Source organism: Cucumis melo, chromosome 4 (assembly GCF_025177605.1).
Source record: "Cucumis melo cultivar AY chromosome 4, USDA_Cmelo_AY_1.0, whole genome shotgun sequence".
NCBI classification, from domain to species: domain Eukaryota; kingdom Viridiplantae; phylum Streptophyta; class Magnoliopsida; order Cucurbitales; family Cucurbitaceae; genus Cucumis; species Cucumis melo.
Genome location: NC_066860.1, coordinates 34,183,211 through 34,208,952, shown reverse-complemented (window position 1 = coordinate 34,208,952; position 25,742 = coordinate 34,183,211). Strand labels below are relative to the sequence as shown.

The following is a 25,742-nucleotide window of genomic DNA, read 5'->3' as shown; positions in this document are numbered from 1 at the left end:
AGGAAATAAAAGTTACTTTTGGAAGTTCAATTTTTTTCAATAAATGTTTTGACAGAAAAAAAAAACATAAAATTTCCCCTAATGAAAAATACAATCCAAGATTAGTTAAAACTGTATATTATATTATATTTATTTTATTTATATCTATGAATGTGATGACCAACATAATTAGTTAAAATTATATATTATATTGAAATATATTTTACCCTTTATACAATCCGAAAAATAATATCTACGAATTCCATCTAAATTTCCATCCTTTATATATATATATTTTCTATTCAAAATTTCAAACAGATTTTCTTTTAAATAAAAAATAACATCAAGCTTATCTTATTATTTTTTTTATAAAAATCGTCCATAATGAAAATACTGAAATTCAATCTTTCATTTTGACTATGAAATTAAATAGCAATAAACCATAACAAATAATCTTTGATGTCATAATCCCTTCATTATTTAATTGGATAAATTAGATAACTTGCAAATAAAAAAGGAATTAAAAAAATTAAACCAATGTTTATCAGTTAACACATCAACTAATTAGACATAATTAAATTTAATTATAGAAAAAACAGTTTTCAACATTTTTTTTTCTCTCTCCAAAATAAACCTAACCGAAGTAGCACGATACTTGCAATATCAAACTGTAATTTTGGTAAATTTATTTTCTTCATCTAATTTCTAATAAAAAATTAAAAATTTTATTAGGTAAAAGATAGAAAATTTGCATGATAATTAGTGTATAAACGTAACATAAAAAGCTATATGGCAATTTAATTCGTTTTAAACTATAGTTGGAGAATAATTTAGAGATTAATATTTGCACTAATTTGAGAGGTTTGATGAATGTAAACTATGTGATATATGTTGCATAATAGATAATAGATATTGTCGTGCCAATTTATTTTCAAAAATTGGTGGATAAAAATGAAAGAGTTAAAAAACTTTGGTATTTTTGTTGGTAATATAAAATTATAAATTTAGTTATAAAGAGAAAGAAAAAAGATTGAAGGAGAATTGGGTTAAAAAAAAAAAAAAAAAAAGGAATATAGAAAAGGAAACCTTTTTAATAAGGAATTAGAATGTGGCCTATAAATCCAAATGTAATCATTTGGTTTGAGAGAGAGAGGGAGAGAGGATTCGGCATCGTCGGATATATTTTCAGAGCTATATATAAACACCCGAAATTATATTCACGCCCTTGCCGGCCATACAATTCGGGCGGCCTCTTCTTTTTCCAAATCATATTCATATACCATTTTGCGATTTTGAAATCTCTTTCTTTTCTTTCACAATCTCTCTTCTTTTCGATCCAATAAACAATCCATACCCATTAACCATTTGTTTGAAATCTCACCGGCGATGGCATCCGGCGGTCCTAATAATTCCTGCAATGGAAGTCCACGACACGGCGGTCCGGCCACCAAAACAAGACGACGCGTAGCAGACTTTATGGACCTTGATACCCGACTTTCCAACTCTTCAGATTTGTATGACGAAGAAGACAATTCCAACGGCTCTATTGTTGGGTCCCACCTTCACCTTCACAATCACCATCTCCATCACCACCATCATCCGGTGGTTAGGCATTTTTTGTTTCGTACTCGGGCCTTGTGTTGGGTCCCTGAGCCTTGGCTTCTCAAGATAGAAGAAGGGTTTTTATTGACGGTCATGATTCTCCAGTCCTTAGGATCCGGAAGGAACTTCGGCCGTAAGATTTTTGGGATTTTGATGTTCATGGCTGTTTTAACCGTCTTCTTCAAATTCTCCTTCCTTAATACACATGTGGAAATTAATGGTAAGATGATCGATAAAGGACAATTGATCATACAGACTTTCAAAGAGGATTGGGCTTTGGCGCAAAGAGCCGTCGCCGAGGACGAAGCCGTCGTCCCCAAACGCCGTCTCGAAAAAATCTCTGTGAGTAATTTTATTTTATTTTATTTTAAAAACCCTTTTTCCTTATTCATCCACTGGAAAATATTCCATCGCCTTCTAGAATTAAATGATATCTAATCTTAGTCAAAGGGGAAGATGGCGTGATGTGTGGCCCTTGTCGAGGAATTGAACTTTTATTAATATTTTTTTTTCTACATTTTTTCCTTTTATGGAATAAAAATTCCTCTTGTTTTTCTATTTTATTTTGCATCTCATTCATTCTGGAACTGTTTCTGGAATTGTATGTTGGTGATATCGTTGGGTTCTTTTAATCTTCCGGTAAAGTTTTTGACTCCAATTAACAGTAATGGGGTTGGTAATAAATGCATCCTATTTTCGTTTTCTTGTACTTTGAACAACTCAAATTCATTAAATGTAATTAAAGAAATTCTAAATTATATGTTTAAGTTACAGTTGGGAATTTATGAGATTCATTACTGATTATGTTGAGGTTGTTTGCTATTATGTTTTTAGCAGACGCCTGAAATTTGGATGAAACCAAAAAGCGACAATTTCCATCAATGCATTATTCGACCCAGGAATCGAATAAGTAGGTTTAACCGTTTCTTTATTTTGTAAAGCAAGGATTTTAGAACCCATTTGAGTTCATTTCTAATTTTTAAACTTGATACTGGTAGGACCTCGAGGTAAAACAAACGGATATCTTCTTGTTCATGCCAATGGGGGATTGAATCAGATGAGAACAGGGGTGAGATGTTCTTACTGTTTTTTCAAAATTTGTCAGCTAAGCCATGTTTTCTTTTTCTGACTGAGATATGCCTCAACTTGCTTCCAGATATGTGATATGGTTGCTGTTGCTAGGATTATGAATGCAACCCTTGTTCTTCCTTCCCTTGATCATGAGTCGTTTTGGACAGATCCAAGGTACTTTTGTTTTTCATTTCATTCTTACTCCCAAGTCTTTGGTAGCTGATGATTTTGCATACAACTTGTAAACTCTGGTTTTTGCAGTGATTTTAAAGATATTTTTGACTGGAAGCACTTCATCAATGTTCTAACAGATGATATTGAAATTATTGAGACCCTGCCTCACCGGTGGGAATCGGTGAAACCCTTTGTCAAGGCTCCAGTTTCCTGGTCCAAGGTTTAAGAATACATCAATTACAGTTTAAATGTCAATCATAATTCTTTGATGATTTTTGCAAACTATTTGGATGTTATTTCTCACAGTCTGTTTAAATTCAGGCTAGTTATTACCGAGGAGAGATGCTACATTTGTTAAAGAGACACAAAGTGTTAATGCTCACCCACACTGATTCTCGTATAGCCAACAATGGTTTACCATCTTACATTCAGAAGCTTCGATGCCGTGCCAATTATGAGGCTCTACGGTTCACTAAAGAGATTGAGGATCTTGGGAAGGTCTTGGTTGATAGATTAAGAAAGGATGATGAACCATATATTGCTCTTCATCTGAGGTACTCTCACCTGTTCAAGTACTTGCATTACTGTGTCATTTGATATGCATAGAGTAACGCCAAACTATGCAAATGTTGATTTCAGGTATGAGAAAGATATGCTTGCATTCACAGGCTGCAGCTACAACCTGACGGCAGAGGAAACTGAGGAGCTCAAAGCTATGAGATACAATGTCAAGCATTGGAAGGAGAAAGAGATAGATGCAAAAGAAAAGCGACTTCTAGGGGGCTGCCCAATGACCCCTATGGAAGCAGCCATGTTACTGAAAGCCTTGGGTTACCCTTCCACGACGAAAATCTACATTGTTGCGGGGGAGATTTATGGCAGCGATAGCATGGGGGCTTTTCGATCTGAATACCCCAATGTTTTCTCTCATTCAACTCTTGCAACAGTGGAGGAACTGGAGCCATTTAAGCCATATCAGAATCGCATGGCCGCCTTGGATTATATAGTGGCAGTAGAGAGTGATGTCTTTGTTTATACCTATGATGGAAACATGGCTAAAGCAGTTCAGGGCCATAGGAGGTTTGACGGATTCAGGAAGACAATAAATCCTGACAGGTTTGTTAGTAGTTCTCAAGCACAGAGCCTTTCAAAAGGCACTAACATCATCTCTGTTGGTCTGACTACGGAGTCTAAATATAGACTTTTTTTTCGTTTTTCAGGCTAAATCTAGTGAGGTTGATTGATCAGTTGGAGGAGGAAGCCATCTCTTGGGAAGAATTCTCCAAAGAAGTGAAGGAGTTACATAAAGACAGACTGGGTGCTCCATATTTCAGACAAGCTGGAGAGACTCCAAGGCTAGAGGAGAATTTTTACGCTAACCCGTACCCTGGCTGTCTTTGCAACAAGGCCCAGAATCGAACATTAAGACTAAAAACCGACGACAAACAAGATCTTCAGGCTTCACTGCAGAGATAGAATTACGATTTTACTGCAAACTCGTTGCTTCTTCTGCTAAATTGATGATATGTGCCCATTGCTCCAGGGTGCACACCACGCTGCCATGCGTTCCTCAAATTCGACTGGCATTTTCCAAGCCATGAGTTCAATGCATAACCCAGAAGGAGGGTAATACCGAGGTCTTGCTAGCTTCCTTTGGCTTCAAAAGCAGAAGTTCAAATATTTTTTCTTCACATTTTTTTAGGTAAATGAATGGATAATAGGATTGTGGTAGGTGAATTAGAGTCGGTTCAGATGTAGTTTTTCTTTTTAATAGTAAATCAGGTTAGTTTTTACACAGACAGCTTCCCTGTCAATAGTGGAGAAAAATTATTCATTCCATTCGTTATTCTTTGCTATTATCATCCCCCTTGATTCATAATGTAAACATTTGGAAAGGGAAAGGTAAATTGCCATTTCTTCCATGATTCTCTCTCTCTCTCGTGTTCATTTTTTTATACACTTCCAACTCTAATGCCTAGTTAATGTCCAGCAACCTTTCCTATATCATCCAAACTGCTAATTTTTTACTAAGAACAGAGGTAGATAACCAGAGAGGAAAGAATTACTATACATTCAATGGATTGTTCTATAACTCAAATTATATAAATGCAAACCCAATAAACTTACTTCTTTTGAAACCAATATGCTACAAGAGAGACATCTGCATCCTACCACATTGATGGTACGTAAACCTGCTCTTTCAGATTCTGTGTTGCACTTTCGGTGGGAAATCCTCTCACTGCACCAATTGTCCACTGAGAAATAATCCCAGCTGCGATTGCGAATCGAAGCTGCCTTTCCAAAACATCTTGGTTTTCAAGCATTTCAGGGAAAGTAGTTAGCTTTCTCATGATCCCAGCCACAACAGCATCACCAGAACCCGTTCTATCACAGGTGAAGGGTGTGATGAGAACATCTTCTGTACCGATTGCCACACCATGAAATGAAGGAGAATAGTAATGAATCCGCAGTGTTCCATCCGTCACGAACAATAACTTGAGGTGATCGTGCCACAAGGGTGATATCTCCTCCGGCGTGTAATGATAATGGTCTCGTCGATTCTTGGTTTGTTCAATAGTTTGAGCATAGTATTGAGGCCTGTAGTTTCTTTTCTTTTCATAGTATTCTTCATCTAGGAGAAACTCCAGTTCTTGCCTTGAAACCTCAATGATGTCAGCTTCATTCCAGGCTTTCTTAATGTATTCTCGAGTTTCGTCGCGTGATTTCCACAACGGCAATGGCAAATTTAAATCAAAGAAGATAAGCCCACCAAACTTCTTGGACAACTGGATTGCCTTGAAGAGCGTTGGTTCAATTACAGTGGACAACAAAGCTTCTGAATTGAAATGGAAGATCCTTGCCTGCGATGAAACATACACAATTTCTCTTGTCAACAAATCTCTAAACTCAAACAATGAAACAAGAAGTTTGAATGAACATTAACTAATTTACCTCTTTGAGCACCGCAAGGTTGAGTTCAGAGCTAAGTAGAGAATCTTCGGCCGGTTCCTTCACCGTTTCCATCTTCAACTTTCCATCTTCAAACTTGATCTTCATGTAAGTACAGGCAGTTTTAGAATTCAAATCGAACTTCACAGCTCGAGTCTGTACCTTCTCTTTGTTCATCATCAACACGAGTTCGTCCCCAAAATCGTCCTTCCCTACTTTCCCCATGAACGCAGCTCGTCCACCGAGCCTAACGTGAGCTATAGCGACATTAGAAGGCGATCCCCCGGGCGCCCTAGCAAACTCCGGCGGATCCCATTGGAGCATTTTCCATTCCGAGTACTTATCAGCATCCATTTGGTTATCGTGTACACGAATTGAAGGAACAAATTCTTTCTGTGCAGCGCCGAAGCAACAGATCAATGGAGGATCTTCGTATGGTATGTCCATTCCATCGTCGTAATTATCTGCTATTGAATCAATTGACTCGTCTTCGGAGATATGATCAAATGGGTTCGCTACTGTGGTTTTATCTGTGATTTGGGGTTTCTTAGAACGCTTTGTTTTCTTTTGAGCAGATGTAGAAGAAGATGGAGACGCAGTTCCCTTTTTCCTCCCTCGGCGAGTGGGACTGGGAGTTTCAACAACCCCATTGCCTTCACCATTGGTGGAAGCTCTTGGTGGGTTTAGTTTCAGCGTTTTAGACGAGCTCTGAAAATGACGCAAGTTGAAAATCAGAGATAAATCTATAGGTTTAGCTCTGTAAGTTGATGAGTAGAAAGGAAGAAAACAGGAAAATTGTACATGGGGGAGAGGAAGTGTTGAAGGAAGGAGATGAAATGAAGCCATGGCTGCTTCAATTTTTAGGGTTTATCCAAATTTGCTAACAAACTTATCTTGAAACCCAAAACCTCAAAAAGAAATTTACTGTCTGTCGAGGTGGTTTGTCTTTTTCTCTCTAAATAGAGTCGGAGTCATCAAAGCTTGAAGTTCATCCGACGGCTATAACTCCACTTCTTCATCAAAAAATATCTGTCAGCCGCTCGATCTGATCGTCCCCTACAATTCCTTTCTTCCACTAAGCTCAACAGGCTGTTTGTTTGTGTTTGACTAATATTTCACCTCTGTTCTCCAAAGCTGAAACCCTCTGTATTGCTCGCTCTCAGAATTCATAAAAAGAAAGGTGAGAAAACGAGAATCTCTATTTGATTATGTTAAGTTTTAATTTCTCTTTAGTGAATTTCTTCTTCTGGGTCTCAAAATTCGTGATGTATATTCCCAAATCATGATATTTCCTTCAAGATATTGGAAACCCCCTTTGCTTTTTCTGTTGTAAAGTTGATCGGTTCATGATTAAACAAGCTTTCTCGTTTCCGCTCATGAAACAGATATGTGGTTCTGGACCTTCTTTCAAGGGATTCTGCTGTTTACAAATGCCTTCGCAATTCTGAACGAAGATCGTTTTCTAGCTCGAAGAGGATGGACATTAGCAGAGATGTCGAGAGAAAGAAGAAGCACGCTCAAAGGCCAGGTAGTTGGGCTCATCCATGCATGTCAATTCTTGAGACTTCCACTCATTCTTTTCAATATCATCACCATCATCGTCAAGCTCTTCTCTGGTTGATTCAGTATATAACGTGAAAGAAAACCCTGTATATTACTGTATCTTGAAGCATTACGTATTCGTATTTCACTAGTAATAGGTTTGACTCCAGCTTTTGCTCTTAATTTTAGCTTTCATTTTCGTTATCAACCCACTTTCTGAGTACATTTCTAAGTATCATCCAGCATATTTAGTGACCTTAAAATCCTCTGTTTGTAAGCACATGAAGTGATCTATATGTTCTAAGAAACAAGTTTGAAGCAATCCAGTTGATCTCAACAAATGAAAGTATTACTTAGAAGAAAGAAACAGAGCCCCTTAAATGATAGTAATACATCAATATGTCAAACACAGAATGTCTTAAAACACTAGAAAACAAATCAATTCACTCTACTCTACTGGTATCATAACTTCGTTGGTTCTCAAAGAAGGCAATGTCCAAGGTGGGTTATATCTTGCCAATACATAATCCCCAATCACCTTGTGTCCATCTTTCTCCAAGCTTTTCTTTAGCTGCTCCACCTTCTCCGCCACCACTCCCTCCGTTGCAATTCCGCTAAATCTCACTACGGCTAGTTTTCTCTCCCCTTCTTCCTTTATCACAACCCTTTCATCCGCCGGTTTAGGAGCCTCCTCTGCTTTCTTGTACTTGCTAGGTAGCACAAACTGCATCGTCACCGGCTTCCCTTCGCTGCCGCCACCCCCCGTCACCACCGGAGCTGTCATCGAAATCTTCTCCGATTTGGTGATCACCGGCGCCGTCATGGCCACTTTCTCGGACTTGATGTTCTGTGGCTCACCAATGGCTCCGATGTATTTTGCTAATACGGTGAAGCCACCGTCTTTGTTGCCTCTGAACTGGGTCGGATCGTAGGCGACTTCAGCCACCACCGATGGCTCGTATTTGCGGATTTCGTAGTCGGAAGTGGATTGAATGAGCTCGTATTTGGGGGTTTCAACACTGATCTTTCCGAGAATCAAACCCATGTTTGGAAATTTAAGTTATTGATGGTCAAGGGGTGGCTGATTTTATACATTGAGAAGAAAGGCGGTTGCTTGAAGAAGGGGTTGGAATTGGGAAGTTCAGCCATGGAATAAGTGGTGGAAGTTGGAGGAGTGTGTGTGTGGCTTTTATTCGTCCACGACTACTTTGCTTGCAAATGGATCTGCTGTCCCGAAGAAGACGACTGAGAGTTTTCTTGTATAATAATTCCAATGGAATTGTTTAGAATCAATTGTGTTTGAGAACTTTTTGAAGCTGTTTCATTCAAGTATGGAAATTGAATGTTGGAATCACATTGGAATCGGACTATGACATAGTATCTTAACTTCTCACAATGTTTGGAGTAAAATTGTTGTACATTCATTGCTAGTCCTCATCATTTGATTTTGGTTTGATATAGTTTTGAAATATTCATGAAATGATGAAAGTATAATATAATATTGTAACTTCTTCTACACCTTAGTTATCTATACTCTCATATTATCTCCATCCATCTCATTTAGATGCTATCTTGGTTTATAAAACCCTTCCATCTTTAATTTATGCATGCAAAGTACGTTTGGCATATCTCATACCTTTCCAGCAATCCTTCCCCAATAACTCAACAGTCAGACTTTTGAAGAGAGGCATGAAGAAGACGATAATATAATTTTTCTTAAAGGACAGTTAAGAAGATGTACAAAAAAATGGAAGGAAAAGAGGAAGCCACATCATTGCAATATATGTGTTAATGAAATTCCAAGAGGCTGTAAGGATATTATGGAAAATGAGCTATGTTGTGCATCTATTTTACAGGAAAGATGATGGGCTTACTTCCCACGAGTCGATGAAACTCTGCAAAAGGCTTATTTGAACAACCCATGGCTTTGGACGAACTTTTGAACAAATGAAAAACAAATGAAATAAGTTAATTTGTAAACATGGCGAGGGAGAAAATAATATCTGCTAGCTCGGATCGATGAAACCTTAACTACAATCTGCACATCTCTGTATATAAACTATTGATTGAAGCCCAGCTTATAACCAGAATGTATTTAATATACCCAGATTTTGTTTATTCAAATTGTTACGATTTTATGGATATAGATACCTAAGAAGTTTATTTTCATTATTAATATTAAATTTATCTTTAATATAAAAATAATTGTCAAAAATAATCAAACGAACAATAAAATAAAGTATAATAAATTTTTGTTGGTAAAGATGTTTTTTTTAATATAATTAGTTTGTATTTTTTTTATTATTATTTTTGAAAAAACTCATTTTTAAATTTCGATTATTATTATATCGAAACAAACACAAAACAAATTTTTAGGAAAAAGAAAAAAGCCCTAAATCCCAAGGGTAAAATGACGCCCCTGCCCTCATGGCACCTTATGTAATGCTTCCTTCTTCGATCGTCACTAGTAAATAAATTCGGATAACAGTGTTAGGGTTTGTTTTGTTGGCGCCACCGTCCGTCTTCATTTTTTCTTCTAAACAGCTACGTCGTCGCCGACATTTCTTTTCGAATAGTTGGCTATCAACGGTCCTTTTAAGTTATTTATGTTTCTTCTATTCCGTATTTTACTGTTAATCCGACTTTTAATCTTATGTTTTCCGGTGGCATCGATGATGAAACAATCTATTTTGTTATCCTTGCACTTTGATTTACAGTGAAGAAAATCATGGGGAATATTGTTCCTGAGATGCATTTGTTGTTTAGAAGAGTCAGTAGCTTCGATTGCGTAGATTAGGCATTGCTTTTTTTTTTTTTTTTTTTTTTTTTTTTTTTAATCTGGATCGATGATGCGATTTCAAATCTGCGTTATCTATCTGCAATTTCCTTTTAGGAATTGAAGATAACTGATCATCTCTGAGATCTGTTTATCTTACGCGATTGTTTGCTTCATTTTCTGTAGTTGGGGTTGGGCTGTTTGAACTGTCTCCCTTCTGAGTTTCATTGCATCTCAGAGATCTGGGCATTTTTGTTCCTTTGGTTTATTTTTTATGTGTGTTTGTTTACTAAAGCAAACCCTGGATCCGTGATGTTAATGGAAATCTGCGTTATCTATCTGTAAGTTCCTATATGGAGTTGATGATACCATGATTTCTGAGATCCAAACTTGTATTGTTTTGTTGTATAGTTTTAGGTGAATGAGTTTCATTTTAAAACATCTTTTTTCATATCTATGTCGGTTGGTGACTCTGGTGGGTACTGTGGCCAATTGTGATTGAACATAATTTTTCTTTTTGGCCACAACCTTGTCCCTCCACTAGGTTGAGTTAGACGACCTCACACTCTTAATACTTGGTTAGTTTAAAGATGAAATTTATGTCGGTGTATAAAAAAATATAAACTAGTATCGGATCAAGAATGGTTATCTAATGACCAACGGCTCCACATCCACCATTGTCAAGAGATAGGTTATTTGTAGATGCTTGTGTTATTTTGTGGCCGATGGGTTTTGGTGCCATTTTGAAGCTGGCTATGGTTTTTATTGCTTCCCGGGTTTGTGATTGAATATTCAAAAGAAACGTTTTACTTATCAGTTTTATTTTTGTTCCTACTTGATTCTTGGTGCCAATGTATGTACTTTGGGTTTCTTTTCCCTTTTCCATTTTCTTCCGTTTGAGGGTTTGCTATTTGATTTTGTCGGTATGACATTGACATCGATCACCTATGATGCGAGGCCAATATAGGAAGGAGGCAGGGTTTTGTGTTTTTGTTAAATCAAGGCTTAGATAAGCTTTTTGAAAATTGTTTATTAGGTTGGTTACCTTTCATGTATTATTATTGTAAACAAATGAGGAATTTTTTTACTTAATCAAGGAAGAAACAATAGGTTATGTATGTATTTACAAGCGATTCCAACACCCTCGGGAAGTGAAGATATTTCTTCCCCTCAGTTCGTAGCTTTTGTAAGCCAAGTGGAAACAAATCTGAAGACCAATCAAGCTTTAGATCTTACAATCCTAAGTATATAATTTGTTATTATAATTACTTTATAGTCTTCCAACCTTTGATTTTGGTCACCTTATAATTCACAAATAGTTATCAACGGAGCTCATGTGTATCATTTAATTTGAGCTTGATAATAGAAAACAATATTTTGTTCATGTCGTATGCATTTAGAAGTTCAAGATAATTTAGTACTATAGTTATAACATTACTTTATAAACTATGGACTTGTATCGGGCATGAATCTGCTAATAAAATATAATTTATGAAGGTCTAATGCTTCTTATATATATAAATATATATCAAATGTAACAAATCAATATTACAACTCAATGCACCCACTTATGTTTTTTTTTTTTTTTTTCTTTTTGCCCTTTTTCATCCCTTACATCAACAAATTCTTGGATTAATAAAAGAAAAGAAAAAAAGAAAAAGAAAGAATCTGGAAGCAGATCTACCGTTCAACTATGTTACCATAAAAGTAATTTGCTTAAAAATAGTTTTATGACAGATCGAGATTTGTTAAAAAGTGTTGAAGGAATCGTTTGGTTGTGCGGTCACAATTAATGAATTAACACATCACAGATATATTGTTAAATTGTTAAATTCATAAAAATAAAGAAAACATATTTTCCAACCTAAAAAAAAATCAAAATCAAAATCAAATACAAAAGAGAAAGAGAAAGAGAAAGAGAAAGAGAAAGAGGAGGGAGAAAACGTCAAAAGAAAAAATGAATGGTGTGGGGCTACGAGCAACAGCGGGGCGCGGCCTTTAAAATATTACCAAATTTTGTCCGTCAAATTCTCAAAAATTATAAATATAATTTTGGTATTGGTGGAGTCCAGCTGTTTCCAGATATTTTTATTTTCAAAATTTGAAGGCAAACCCCAACGGCAGACCGTTACTTTTACCAAACGCCGTTGATGCATGTGGCTTCCTCTTTCTTCACTAATTCTTTTTTGTTTCTTTGCATTAACCCTAACTTCTTTCCCGCTCATTTCTTTCAAATTCCCCTAATTATAATTTTAACCGTTATTTCCTTTTATTTCTATAAAGATCCCTCCGTCCCCACTTTTCTCTTTAACTCTTCATTTCTCCCCTTTTCCCTCTCTCTACCTCCCTTCCTCTCTCTCTCTCTCTCTCTCTCTCTCTCTCTCTCTCTCTCTCTCTAGGGTTTCCTTCAACTTTTTTTCTGTTTTCTCTCTCGTTTTCAGTTTCGATTTCAATTTCACTTCCCATTTCTTGTAAAGATGCGTGAGATTCTTCACATCCAAGGTGGACAATGTGGCAACCAGATCGGTGCCAAGTTCTGGGAAGTGGTTTGTGCTGAGCATGGAATCGATCCCATCGGTAAGTACACTGGTGATTCCGATCTTCAACTTGACCGGATTAATGTATATTACAATGAAGCCAGTTGCGGTCGATTTGTTCCTCGTGCTGTGCTTATGGATCTTGAGCCTGGTGTTATGGACAGTATCAGATCTGGACCTTACGGTCAGGTTTTCAGACCTGATAACTTTGTTTTTGGTCAGTCTGGTGCTGGAAACAACTGGGCTAAAGGTCATTACACCGAAGGTGCCGAGCTTATTGATTCTGTTCTTGATGTTGTTCGTAAGGAGGCTGAAAACTGTGACTGCTTGCAAGGTATTTTTAATTTACCGACACTTTTGGTTTTTTTTCCTTTTCTTTTTTTGTTCTTGTATGTTTATAGTTGCTCAAGATGGTTTGGATCTGGTTTTTAGGGTTTCAGGTGTGCCATTCTTTGGGAGGAGGTACTGGATCTGGAATGGGAACTCTGCTGATTTCCAAGATCAGAGAAGAGTACCCTGATAGAATGATGCTCACGTTCTCCGTTTTCCCATCTCCTAAAGTTTCTGATACTGTTGTTGAGCCTTACAACGCAACTCTCTCCGTTCATCAATTGGTTGAAAACGCCGACGAGTGTATGGTACTTGATAACGAGGCTCTCTACGATATTTGCTTCCGGACCTTGAAGCTCTCCACTCCAAGCTGTAAGCTTTTATTAATAGATCTCAGATCTACACTGTCTCCTCATTCTTTTAGTTCTCTCTCTTATAGTTTCTCGTTTTGTTGGGCAGTCGGTGATCTGAACCATCTGATTTCTGCGACTATGTCCGGTGTGACCTGCTGTTTGCGATTCCCGGGACAGCTCAACTCAGATCTTAGGAAGCTTGCCGTCAATCTTATCCCATTCCCGCGTCTCCACTTTTTCATGGTGGGTTTTGCTCCACTCACTTCCCGTGGATCTCAGCAATACAGAGCTCTTACAGTACCTGAGCTCACTCAGCAAATGTGGGATGCTAAGAACATGATGTGTGCTGCTGATCCCCGACATGGTCGATATCTTACTGCCTCTGCTATGTTTAGGGGTAAGATGAGCACCAAGGAAGTTGATGAACAGATGATCAATGTTCAAAACAAGAACTCTTCATACTTTGTAGAATGGATCCCCAACAACGTGAAATCTACAGTCTGTGACATTCCTCCAACTGGGTTGAAAATGGCCTCGACTTTCCTTGGGAACTCAACATCGATCCAAGAGATGTTTCGCCGTGTTAGTGAGCAGTTTACTGCTATGTTTAGGAGGAAGGCTTTCTTGCATTGGTACACAGGGGAGGGTATGGATGAGATGGAGTTCACTGAGGCTGAAAGCAATATGAATGATTTGGTTTCTGAGTATCAGCAGTATCAAGACGCTACGGCTGAAGATGATGAATACTACGATGAAGATGATGTTGCGGATCAAGATGAATGAATGTTGTGAAGATGTGTGTTAAACTTTCAATTGCCAGTCTCTGGCAAGTTTGTGGGTTGGATTTATGGAGGCCTAAATCAATTCATAGCTGTAGAATGTTTTAGGCCCTTATATCGTCAATTAAGATTGCATTTTCCTTTTTGGTTCTTAATTGTGTCATCTGGATAATGGAATATGAAGAATATCAGTTACATATGCTCGTATAATTTGTTATTCTGCAAGTTTCTCTGTTTAAAAATTTCCTATTTTAAGTGTGTTACTTCACCACAGGTAGGCTTTGGTTCCGTTCATTCATATGTATGAATTCTGCAATGATTCATTCAACTGTTGTTTGTTGTTGAAGGATTGGAGTTGGAAACCTGTTTGAAATTGCTAACGTGCAAATATGGGGATTTGATATGGGAATTGGAAACCCCACTGAAAGTATGAACGTATTAGTTCATTCTTTGGTTTTGCACTCTTAAATTCAATTTTAAGTTTATTTCAAACATATTTGTGTTTACATGTAGTATGTTGTCCTGTGTACAATTATTATGAATGCCAGTCTATTCCCATTTGCTGTTTCCAGCGATATAAAGTGTGTGACGAAAGTGGCAATAATTTCATGGGGTTGCCTTAAAAAATAAGCTTGACGTGGGTTCTTTCCTTCAGAAGTTGTTCTTAACTTTTTAACTCAGTGGAACTGCGAGTTGAGAACAGCACAACCAGTGTTGGATTGTTTTGGATCAGATCTACCCACTTCTGATGATCTTTAAGAAAGCAAAGCAGAGATTTTCACCATGTCGCTAAATTTGAGGGAAAATAACAGGAGAAAAAAGAGAGGGCACTGAAATGCTTGGGCAATGATATTTACAATTATTGTGTGTATATTCATGGAGATAAAGCAATGATATTCCTTTCTACAAGAATAAAGCAAAAGGATCAGTTGAGTCACTTAACTCTTATCCACAAGGATTTATTTGCTTAAACGTGTCAAGTGATCTTATGAAGATTTCAAACGTTCACCAATTGTCCAAGGTTGAGCAACCTCAATGCTCATCACATTGCTCGTCAAGCGTCTTCTGAAGTTAATCAGATTTGCTTTCTTTCTTGGACGAGCTCCATGTCTTTTCTGTTTATCCTGGATAGCTCACTTTCAATCTCACTTTTATATAATACTTTCTTCAGAAAGAAGAAAAAGTTCACTTTATCGGTCTTTGTTGACTGTTGACAAAATATCACAAAACTGCTATCTGCAGGGGATGCCCTTGCTTTTCTTCAACCTTTTCTCTAACTCTTCAATGGCACTTGTCTTTCAAATGGTCGGTTTCACACCCACAACTATATATTGGGATGTAAACCAGGTTCTTCTTAGGTATCTGGGGATATAAACAAGTCGCAACAAGTCAGATATTCACATCAATATGATAACTAAATTACATCAGATTAATGTTGCAGTAGTCCAAAGTAGTATGTATGGTGCTAAATATGATTAAGAAGTAGAACCTCGAGACACAGGTTGCTACTATATACCAATAAGAGGAGGAAATGTTTTCACAGTTTAGTACAGGAAAATTAATAAGAAGGTGCTACCTAACTATCCTAATTGTCTTGATTGCACCAACCATAGTCCCATTTCTGTTCCTTAATAAATGCAGAACAGAAGTTGGGGTTTGACCCAAATAGTACAAGGAAATAAATTTCTTTAGAAAAGTTGCATTTGAAGCTTAACTCGTTGTAATATAACAACAATTTGTTAATCAAATTTGGAAATAAGAAGTCCCCACCCATAGGACTTATTTGAGACGGTGAAACACGGGAAGAAGCAACACTCAAACACATCAGGGGAAACATACAAGTATTGAAATAAATTGCTTCGACAAAGAGAAACCACACCTTTAATGTCACACATCTCAAAAAGTAAGACAAGGGAATACATTTGCATGTGAACCAAAAATAGACTGAAGGGACCACTAAGCTTTCCCCATCCAATTACTGCAATTTTGTCTACTGATTTGGGGATACATATCCATTTGCGAATGCTTCTAAATCCCAATATTCCATTCAAATAAGCAATATGATAGAACTCAAATATATTGAACTATAAAAGATAACCAAAATACAAAATAAACCAAGGTTAAGGGATTTACAAAATAATGCTTACCCTCGTCCTTCCCCAGTCGTTGTATTTATAACCAAAGTTCCCTAACAAACTCCTTAACTAATTGCTAATATGCCCTTAACACTTTAATTATTGTGAGCATTCCTATCACAACATTCCTAGTGGTACTCAAATTATAAGGTCACAAAAGTATATATCTAATCTTATTCATAGACTTTTGATATTCTTGAGATCAAAATAATTCTAATCGTACACCTTTTTTTTGTAGGTCCATGAAAACCTTATGCACATGCAACTGGCTTGGGTTTGTTAAACTTTTTTGTGATGTTAAAAAGAAAGACATGCGATGATGCAAGGATCACAAACTTGCAGGCTCAAGAAGATAAAAGAAGAAAATGCAGGTAGCTCACCTGGATGCTTAGCTCCAATAAATTCTTCCAACATCAACTGATTTAACTTTTTATTTCTACACTGCAAGGAGATGGACATCCATAAATTAGGCACGAGCAGTAGCTGATCACATTGATAACTACATGGAAGAACGGTGTAACGCTTTTAACTATTAATTGCAACACTTGAAAAGTGCACTAAAACAGTGATATAACAATAATTATTTGATCAGCCCGGTATGATTTGTGAGATAGAACATTTTTCAGGACATGTTTCAAGAAATCAGCTATTCAACTCAGACATCTGGCACTCCGAGACCAAGAATTTAGCCCATCAAAATTTTAAGAATGATCTTAAATCACCGATTAACTTAAAAACTTAATGAGTGAAGGCAAGTTTAATATGACATCATCTAACACTCCCCTCACTTTTGAGTGAGTTGAAATATGAGGAATACCGTTAGGTTCTAATCAACGTGGGACAAAAGCATCCATGCTATCTTGGTTCCTAACAAAGACCTAAAAAATGAAATTCAATATTAATTGGAGGGACAAAAGCTTAAACTAAAGGGTGAAGTAAATTTTAACATCATATCATATAACTGTCCGTACAAGTGAAAGAGAGTTCAGACGACTTTAAATGTTCTTTTCTCTAGTCAATTTATTACGCCATTCGTGCACATAAAATCAATAGCGATTATATGCCTCTTGAATTCAAAACCCGTCAACATGTTCTTCTCCTTATACACATAGAAGTAACTGACGGTATAGTAAAAAAGCTTATAAGTTATTTACTGACCTTACCTGAGATTACAGCTTATTCCTTACTGTAAGGCAGAACTCTAGAACAAGGACAATTATTAATCTCGAGTGGTAAATAAATTTCATAATTCTTTGAACACTGGTGAGGTATGATATCATTAACAGCACAGAAATAAAAATATATCAAGTGCCAAGCAACACATTTAATTCTTTGATCTTATAATAGAGCACCAACCTATTATTCATCTTGACAAATCAGTTTATATAGGAAAATCTTAAACATAAGAAAACATAAATGTTTCATATTGAGAGGACACCTCCCTAACCGTCATTTCCCAGTGTAGCTAAAATAGTGAAGATGGCAAAGTTTCACTGAGAGCTCCATGATGCAGTTTACACAGATCAGGGATTCAATTTTGACCCTTCTTCCTCTTATTGCTACCTGGAAATGGAGGAACAACTTAAGCATTTGAATTAGGAACACGAAGTTAATCGTGTTATCTAGCCAATCATGAGAGATCTTCAATGCCTTCAAATGAACTTAAAAACTTGGCACTGCAAGCATTGGCTCAACAGAGATCATTATTGCCTTCATTTGGTATTTAATGTTAAACTAAAAGACCATGCTAACTATTTTAGAAGCAAAAATGTAAAAATTAGACTTCTCTAAAATATGTGTAAGTGTGTAAATAAATACCTCTACAAATACACATTCGTCCGTGGAAGAAGCCATAGCAATTTCACTACACTCTAAAACTCATAATTTCATAATAACATCCTGCTGACCTGTGACGAACTTTGATTTGCTAGTCTCTGCACCCACTCTTCGCATAGTAACGTTGAATTTGAACGGCGCGAGGACCGGAGGACAGAAGATGAGCTTCCACATCAGAAGAGAGTGTCGACGACGGAGACGGAGGTTCCGACGGTGGAGCAGCGACCTGGTGCAGTACTCCGCCAGTGAATTTCTCTCTAATTTCCCGCTATGGGCCACTATTGGGCCTCAAATAAAATTTCCATAGCAATCCCAATCCCGCACATCCCATGGTGGAAAAAAAACCCAACCAAGTCTTTATAGAACCAAATGAGCTCGTGGACTTCTTCAAGGGCCACACCTATTAGAAAAAGTAGCATCTATATTTTTTATTTTATTTTTTTCTCTTTTAGAATTTTGTTATGGTTAAGAATTAAACTATTTTATTTTAAGAAAGAAATATACAATTAATTATAAGAAATTAGGAAAAAAATAAACTTAATTTTTTCAAAACAAAATGCTTGCTAAATAGACCAGGTTAATCTATTAAACAATCGATAGAATTAAAAAAAATAACAGTATAGAAATTTATCCTACATGTTCTAAAGTTGAAAAATTAAAATATAAGAAAGGTAGTTTATTTATTTATTAAGATTTAAGAATGAAATAAAAAGGCAACTTATTATTATTATTATTATTATTATTTAATTTAAAATTTAAGCTCGGCCGATGAAAGGAAAGAGCAGTGCGCGGGAAGGGAGTTGATGTAACCGCCCGTACACCTTACCCGCAAAAAATTTCAAAATCTCCCGCGTTTTCCATTTTCCTTTAAGAGAAGAAACCCCCAATTTTTGCTTCCCTCCATTTTCGATCTTATGTAAATCTTCCACTTCCCTTTTTTATTTCCCTCCGATTCCCATCGCCGGATCTTCATCTTCTTTCAATCCCTCTCTCCAATCTGCATCTCAAACCTTCAGCTTCTGACCACAATGGGGAAGCAAACCAAAGCTAGAAAATCCGACAATGCTGCCAAGGGGATTCGCAACGTAACTCCTATTCAGGTCGCTTTCATTGTTGATAGATATCTCTCCGATAACAGTTACGTGGAAACCCGCTCTGTTTTCAGAGTTGAAGCTTCATCACTTATTGCAAAATCTCCCATCCAAGAGGTACCTGTTTCTGCTTATTTTGAGATCTAGGATTTTTCCCCCATTACTTGGGGTTTGCCTCTATATTCGCCGTATGTGATTTGATTGTTTTGATTTTCAGGCTCCGAAGAGCTTGCTGAGCTTAGAAGCGATGTTGGACGAGTACATCAGTTTGAAAGAGCAAAAGGTGATTCTGGATCAAGAAAGAAGTTATCTGGAGCAAGAGAAGATCCGTGTCCACGCTCTTCTGCAGGGTATGCAGACTGTCATGAGTGCTTATAATTCCAGTGGAAGGTCTTCAACGCCTTCGATTTCAGCTGCTCCAGATAAAGTTGGCGTTGTTGGTCAATCTGAATCTCCAGTAGGTAATGCCCTAAAACTTTCTGAGTTAAATGGAAAGTATTTGTTTTCTGGAAATGGAAGAACCACTGAAATATTGTCAGGGTTAATTAAACGTTTGAATCTATGGATATTATTTGGGAATTCCCTTATTGGGTTACTCAATTGGATCAGTACAGGAGAGAATGACATAAATGATTTCTGAACTCATCAGTAGTGGAATCATGCGTTTAGTCCTCTAAACATTATTAACTTAAGCTATAATCTAGTTCTAGGTGGCTGCCTGTTGTTCTTTGTTTTCTTGGAGGCTTTTAGGGAGTGGGTTTTTCTACAATTTTTCAGTCATAACTGGGTTGCTAAGCAGGTTTTTAATTGTCTGTGCGAGCTTCCAACTGCTGGTGAATTGTGTACACAGAAGAACATTCTAAGACTGTTCTATACTAATTTCCCCACCTAATTCAGCAAAATCTGCAAGCTATCTTTTGTTAGGAAATTGTGAGCTTGAAACGTTTGTGTGAATTTTAATGAGACCTACTTCTCTCAGGTTGTCCCATTAACATCAAACAACCTGTTCGTCCAGAGGTCACACCTCAGAATTCAAATGGCGGACCTCAAAGTTTCATTACACCCGTTTATAATGACTTGGAAGCAAACAAGAGAAAAAGTTCCAAGACTTCCATTGTTGTTCCTCCGGCTTCTAAGAGATCTCGAAATAAATTATCTACCAAGAAGTCGGCTAGCAAAGGCAAGTTTTTTTTACAATTTGTTTGTGAATATGATTGAGGCGCATCTTTTCCAATCATATCTAATGAAATTCATGTCAATTGCAGATGCAGATGCGCTTTCCCAATCAACGGAAGCTGGCAATGATCAACCAACGGTTCGGCACTCTAACGAAATTCAGTCGTCGTCTCCTACCTGTCCTCCTACTGAGACTGTGGTTCAAGGATCGAGTGTTGTAAAATGTTTATTTAATCAGCCTTCATTCTCTATTCCAACCAATTCTTCTGGTCCAAAGACTCCGCCCCGTGCCAATTCTTGTCAAAGTGACAAGTCTACATCTCCCCATGAGATTTCCTCTGCTGCTGATTGCAGCAACATCAATACCCCACAAGACGTTAGTCCTACTTGTTGCACTGTAATTTCATCTTCAAAAAGAGTGACAATAAGTCCTTACAAACAAGTTGCTTACTATTCCGTGGAAAGGAACCATAGCATTTTATCTCCTTCCCCTGTCAAGACAAACGCTAAAAGGCAAGGTAAGAGAGATCAAGTGAAGGGGCGGCTAGATTTTGATGTCTCAGATGTACCCATCAGCTCCGACAAAGGGATTGAAAATGAAATTTATGCATCCGAGTCTGAAAAGCAATTGGACATATTTGACATTGACTTGCCTTCTCTAGATGTTTTTGGAGAAGACTTCTCTTTTACTGAAATGTTGGCTGATTTGGATATGGATTGTGAAGTAATTGGTTGTTCGTCCGTCCCAACCTTGGGTGCTTCTACAGACACTCTTTCTGGGTAATTTTCTGCTCATCACACAGCGATTCCCACGAACTATCCTTCACCTCTTAATCTGATAAATTGTTCATGTCTTCTCCCAGCTCATCTCACGAGTCCATGGACTGTAACGTGGGGACTAATCAAATGATGTCAGAATATTCATCAACCGTGACACAAATTTTATCTGGAAAAGAGTTAAATACAGAAGGTAATATAGTTCATCTTCTATACATGAAGTTCCATTAAGCAATGCATAAGTTTAAGGGAAATTTTTTAACATTGTAGGCATGGACTCTTTGACAGCAGTGAAGTCCACAACAAAATGCATAAGAATTTTAAGCCCAGGTATAACCATATGCAACCTATATTTATGTGCATTATATGGTGTTAGTTAAATTATGCATATAGTTAAATCCTTACCTTTTGATATTACAGCCAAGAAATTGTAGTTCCCTAAATCCGTGATCGACATAACCCAACTGCTTCTGCTAGAAACCGACTGGGGATAACCGAAGCTGACAAGAAACTTACTCTTAACCTACTAAGGAAATATCTATCTTTTCACTTTCAGAAAGTTGTTTGGTAAGATTAAATTACCATTCATCTGTATTATTAGTCCCATCGTAGCTAGGCATTCTTTTCCCCTTTAATTTTGGAAATACTGATGCAATGATCTGTATATGCAAGAGTAGTTTCATCGTGCTTACATTCCATAATTTGAAATATATGAAATGTAAATTTCCAAATGGAGCTTTCCGATGAAATTATGTAAATGCAGTACATATGAGTTAGATAAGAGATTTCTTTGATATTTCCCTGACCGAAGGACAAGATAGACTTTACCACAGGAATGATCAACTTGGATATTGACTTGGTCATTTTCGATATGGAATTCTACATGTGGAGAAACTAGAAAGTGACATCTGAATGAATCTTCATAAAATGATATTGAAAGCATATAATATAATGCCATATGTTTCATCTTGCATATAGTCGAAACCATGTTTATACCCATATTATAAAAAGCCTATGCCGTCTTCTAATTGTATAACAGGTCAAAACTTTGCCTCCTTTGTTATAACTTATAAGCTATATCCAAACTAACGAATGCATATCATCATAACCGGCTGCCCATCTAAGGTTTGCGGTCAACAACTATTTTTTTCTTCATTTTAAGTTTGGAGGTTGAACCTTATTTTCTTTTAAATATTGAGCATAATTAATGGTTGCATTTCTTATTTCCATAAATTATGTGAATTTAGACCAAGTAAAATTATAGATACGTTACAAGTTTAGTGGTATTTTTTAATAACATCTATAAGAATATGAAATTTCATGCCATTTAATTAATCTTGTAATACAATCCCAAATTTTAAAGAAATTTGTACAACTATTTTGAAATATAGTAAAATAAATTAATATATAGTAAAAATTTAGAATCTATCAATGAGATTTATGAATGATAGATATTTGATAAAACATTATTATACTTAATTCAAATGAATAGTGTTTATTATCTCTGAATTCTAAATTTTGTTATATTTTGTAAATATTTTTAATATTTTTTATCATTTATAATAAATTTTCAATTTTGTATGATATTAAGTTTTAAATAAGTAGTTATTTTTAATTGAACTCATTCTCTTTAGGTTTATGTTTTTAATAAATTTATGTTATTGCTTTTTTTAGACAACTTATGTCGTTTATTTATAACTAAATTAATAAACTTATGTTCTTTATTTACGACTAGATTAATTCATTATAATTATGTATTTATTTGTTAATTTAATATAATTCAACTAGTTAAGGAAAGAGATATCATAGAACAAAATATTAGAAGTTTGAATCTCTATTCTTATATATGGTTGAATTCATAAAAAAAAAAAAAAAACATTCCTTTAACGTCTAAATTTCAAAAGATATTTTTTTTATTTGGTATAGTTTTATATTATCATTAGTTAGATTTAAAAAATAGTGTATTTTAGTCATTTAGTCGTTAATCAACATGTGCCAAAAGAAGAAAGGAAAAAATGGGAAGGAAAGGGAAATTAAATTATTCCAACTTTGGAGGATACATAATTTAAATTTTTTTATTTTAAATTTGAACACTTTAAAAGGTAATTCAAACATACTCATAGTTTCTCAACGTGTCTATCAATAATATATATATATATATATATATATATATATATATATATATATATATATATATATTTTGGTTTATCAATTTGGTTGACTCATAGAGATGACTTTAAATGGAATAAGTGAAAATAGTTCATATTAGTTCCATGGGTGAGAGAAGATGATTTTTTTTATTTAAAAAGTTAAAAATAAAAATACTTGAATTACAAGTCTAATCTCGATCTTTCAAGTTTGTATCCATTCGATCTTTAGATTTTTAAAAATGTTTAATATATCAATGTATTTTATTTATTTATTCTATTTAAGAAGTTTCAAATTTTAAAATTTTCGTCTCATAAATTCATCAACTTTTAATTTTGTATTTAATAATTCTTTATATTTTTATTTTTTTTATAAAAAGTAGTTTGATCATGAAAATTAAATTTTACCGTAATTTTAAAATTGTGTTAATGAGTTGTGAATTAAAAAAATATGTCGAATGGGTAAAGATTCATCATATACAAAATTAAAAATATTATGAATATATTAAAGATACAACATTCAAAGTTTAAAAATTTATTTGATACTTTGTATAAAAAAGAATTAGTTGTGATACTATCAATTAGAGTTTAGGAAGCTAAGTAATTGACATGAAATTGAAAACTTAAGTATATATGAGAATTCTTTTTCTTTAAATTTAGGGACCTATTCAACGTAAGTTTGAAAATAACCCATTAGGCATAGATTTGGTAAGCCATTAATTTTCTTTTATTATTATTATTATTATTATTATTATTATTATTATTATTATTATTATTATCATTATTATTATTATTATTATATATATATATATATATATATATATATGATCCTCAACGATAACAATTAAAATGTTACAAAATTTAAATTTTAACAACCAAAAGAGGAATTTTAATCTTGAAATTCACTCAATTAGAAACATGCAAACATAATTAATTCAACCTATGTTTAATCTATCTTATCATATTTCTTAATTATTCTTCATTTAGTTGAGATGTATATATATGTATCGACAAAACGAGGAAGAAAAAAAAAAAGTTTTCTATTAAGATAAATGTGTTTCTAGAATTTTCTTTTTTAAAACGTACCTAGTTTAGTTGTAATTAGCAAGGTTTTTTTATCTCATAGGTTATAAGTTTAGTCATATTTCAACAATTTTATTCTTAGAAATATTTGCTACATGCTAATGACATCCATTCGTATAGATTTTAAGTTGGAAGAAAAAAAATTTAGCGTCAAATTTCAATTACATGTAAAGTCAAAATAATTGACAAAATATCCCTTTAGTATTTTGCTAAAACAACTTCTATACCAAAGTCTAGTACGTAGGTTAAAGAAAAAAAAGTTACAATATTTCTTGGACTTCAATTGTTCAATTAGGGAACTCTAAAATTTATGGAAGGGAGAAAAGGAAACAATATATATATATATTATTAATATAAAATATTTTGCTTTTCATTGAAAAGGGAATAATGATATTAAATTTAAGAACCACTAAAATTTGAAGTCAAAACAAAGCTCTCACACAATATGTTTTCAAATTTTATTCATCATTAAGAACATTTATTAAGATTATAACATTTAAAAGAAAAAATATTCTATAATATTAGATTTTCATTATTAAAACTACGTAAAATAAATCACTTGAATTTACGTTTTTTTTTTAACAATACATCAAAAATTTTACCATGTTAGATAAAGTCTTTCACTACTTGACATTTTTTTAAGAAAAGAAAGATATTAAAGATAAATGAAAAGAGTTTTATAAAGTTAATCAAGTTTTTATAATATTTAATAACCTAGTAGGTGCTATATATGTATATATATATATATATATATATATATATATAAAAAGACCTAGTAGGTGTATATTTATTTATTTAATTAAAAAAAGCAGGTAAGTTACATTTTTGTTTTGGAAATGGAGGCTAAATTAGTCTCTAAATTTTGTGGGAGTTATAAATATATTGACAAGAGTTGATATGGTCCAATGAAAAATAATTCACAATTATTGAACCAAATGTATTTCTTATATTTCAAGAAGGGTTAAATATAGTTGTTTGAAGTTATGTTGTCAATTAAAATGGGCTTTATTTAAGAAAATATAGTCCAAAATCAACAAAAAGCTAACTAAATATATATCAATAATAAGATATTAAACATCCACGACTTTCACGTGTGTTTAAATTCGTATAAAACTCATAATACATCCTTAACATAAATAAACAAACTATATGTCTAAATTAAAAACTAATTAATACTCTTTTTCTCTCGTACTAGTGTATGGTATTACTTGAAAAAAAAAAAGAAGAAGAAGAAGAAGATTTTATTAAATTATTAATTACATTTGATAATGGTGATAAATATTGTATTCAAGAATTATTTTGATAAATAAATTAAAATAAAAAGGAAAAAGAGAAGGCATTATGGTACACCCTGGAAGCTTCTTCGACGTGGAAGCCTTCAAGAAAGTGATTCTTCCAGTTTCAT

The 25,742-nt window shown here is 34.7% G+C and overlaps 6 protein-coding genes, 1 long non-coding RNA gene and 3 other non-coding genes across 12 annotated transcripts; 7 read left to right on the top strand and 3 right to left on the bottom strand.

Moving 5' to 3' along the window:
- Positions 1–1,032: 1,032 nt before the first annotated feature.
- LOC103486332 (O-fucosyltransferase 19-like) lies at positions 1,033–4,748 on the top strand. 2 transcript variants are annotated; one of them, XM_008444256.3, is made up of 8 exons: positions 1,033–1,923; positions 2,419–2,491; positions 2,580–2,650; positions 2,738–2,826; positions 2,914–3,046; positions 3,148–3,380; positions 3,466–3,942; positions 4,047–4,748. In XM_008444256.3, the coding sequence occupies exons 1-8, from the start codon at positions 1,366–1,368 to the stop codon at positions 4,300–4,302; spliced, it is 1,890 nt and encodes a 629-aa protein (XP_008442478.2). In that variant the 5' UTR covers positions 1,033–1,365; the 3' UTR covers positions 4,303–4,748. The 2 variants fall into 2 exon arrangements, with proteins under 2 accessions (XP_008442478.2, XP_008442477.2); XM_008444255.3 differs by having other exon boundaries at positions 1,110–1,923; positions 2,416–2,491.
- Positions 4,749–4,870: 122 nt separating this feature from the next.
- LOC103486334 (fructokinase-like 1, chloroplastic) lies at positions 4,871–6,621 on the bottom strand. Its single transcript, XM_017044203.2, has 2 exons — positions 5,779–6,621; positions 4,871–5,687 (listed from the first exon to the last, which is right to left on the bottom strand). The coding sequence occupies exons 1-2, from the start codon at positions 6,619–6,621 to the stop codon at positions 4,995–4,997; spliced, it is 1,536 nt and encodes a 511-aa protein (XP_016899692.2). The 3' UTR covers positions 4,871–4,994.
- A 541-nt stretch (positions 6,622–7,162) lies between these two features.
- Positions 7,163–8,671, top strand: LOC103486333 (protein transport protein yos1-like). The gene has a single exon (XM_008444257.3). The coding sequence runs from the start codon at positions 7,163–7,165 to the stop codon at positions 7,394–7,396; it is 234 nt and encodes a 77-aa protein (XP_008442479.1). The 3' UTR covers positions 7,397–8,671.
- On the bottom strand, positions 7,645–8,362 carry LOC107990617 (heme-binding-like protein At3g10130, chloroplastic). The gene has a single exon (XM_017044204.2). The coding sequence runs from the start codon at positions 8,360–8,362 to the stop codon at positions 7,766–7,768; it is 597 nt and encodes a 198-aa protein (XP_016899693.1). The 3' UTR covers positions 7,645–7,765.
- Positions 8,672–9,759: 1,088 nt separating the features above from the next.
- LOC103486337 (tubulin beta chain-like) lies at positions 9,760–14,317 on the top strand. The gene is made up of 3 exons (XM_008444261.3): positions 9,760–12,964; positions 13,063–13,332; positions 13,420–14,317. Exons 1-3 carry the CDS (start codon positions 12,571–12,573, stop codon positions 14,094–14,096), a joined length of 1,341 nt encoding a protein of 446 aa, XP_008442483.1. The 5' UTR covers positions 9,760–12,570; the 3' UTR covers positions 14,097–14,317.
- LOC127149153 (small nucleolar RNA snoR26) lies at positions 9,981–10,072 on the top strand. The gene has a single exon (XR_007820557.1). It is a non-coding gene; the product is annotated as a small nucleolar RNA snoR26 (small nucleolar RNA).
- On the top strand, positions 10,155–10,245 carry LOC127149154 (small nucleolar RNA snoR27). Its single transcript, XR_007820558.1, has one exon. It is a non-coding gene; the product is annotated as a small nucleolar RNA snoR27 (small nucleolar RNA).
- Positions 10,394–10,482, top strand: LOC127149155 (small nucleolar RNA snoR27). Its single transcript, XR_007820559.1, has one exon. It is a non-coding gene; the product is annotated as a small nucleolar RNA snoR27 (small nucleolar RNA).
- Positions 14,318–14,928: 611 nt separating the features above from the next.
- On the bottom strand, positions 14,929–18,384 carry LOC103486336 (uncharacterized). 2 transcript variants are annotated; one of them, XR_007820461.1, is made up of 4 exons: positions 18,046–18,384; positions 17,386–17,790; positions 16,608–17,105; positions 14,929–15,454 (listed from the first exon to the last, which is right to left on the bottom strand). It is a non-coding gene; the product is annotated as an uncharacterized LOC103486336 (long non-coding RNA). The 2 variants fall into 2 exon arrangements; XR_537077.3 differs by having other exon boundaries at positions 16,608–17,790.
- Positions 18,385–18,868: 484 nt separating this feature from the next.
- On the top strand, positions 18,869–21,888 carry LOC103486335 (uncharacterized). Its single transcript, XM_008444259.3, has 7 exons — positions 18,869–19,271; positions 19,372–19,615; positions 20,134–20,334; positions 20,420–21,110; positions 21,194–21,300; positions 21,378–21,437; positions 21,528–21,888. The coding sequence occupies exons 1-7, from the start codon at positions 19,092–19,094 to the stop codon at positions 21,539–21,541; spliced, it is 1,497 nt and encodes a 498-aa protein (XP_008442481.2). The 5' UTR covers positions 18,869–19,091; the 3' UTR covers positions 21,542–21,888.
- The last annotated feature ends 3,854 nt before the right edge of the window (positions 21,889–25,742 follow it).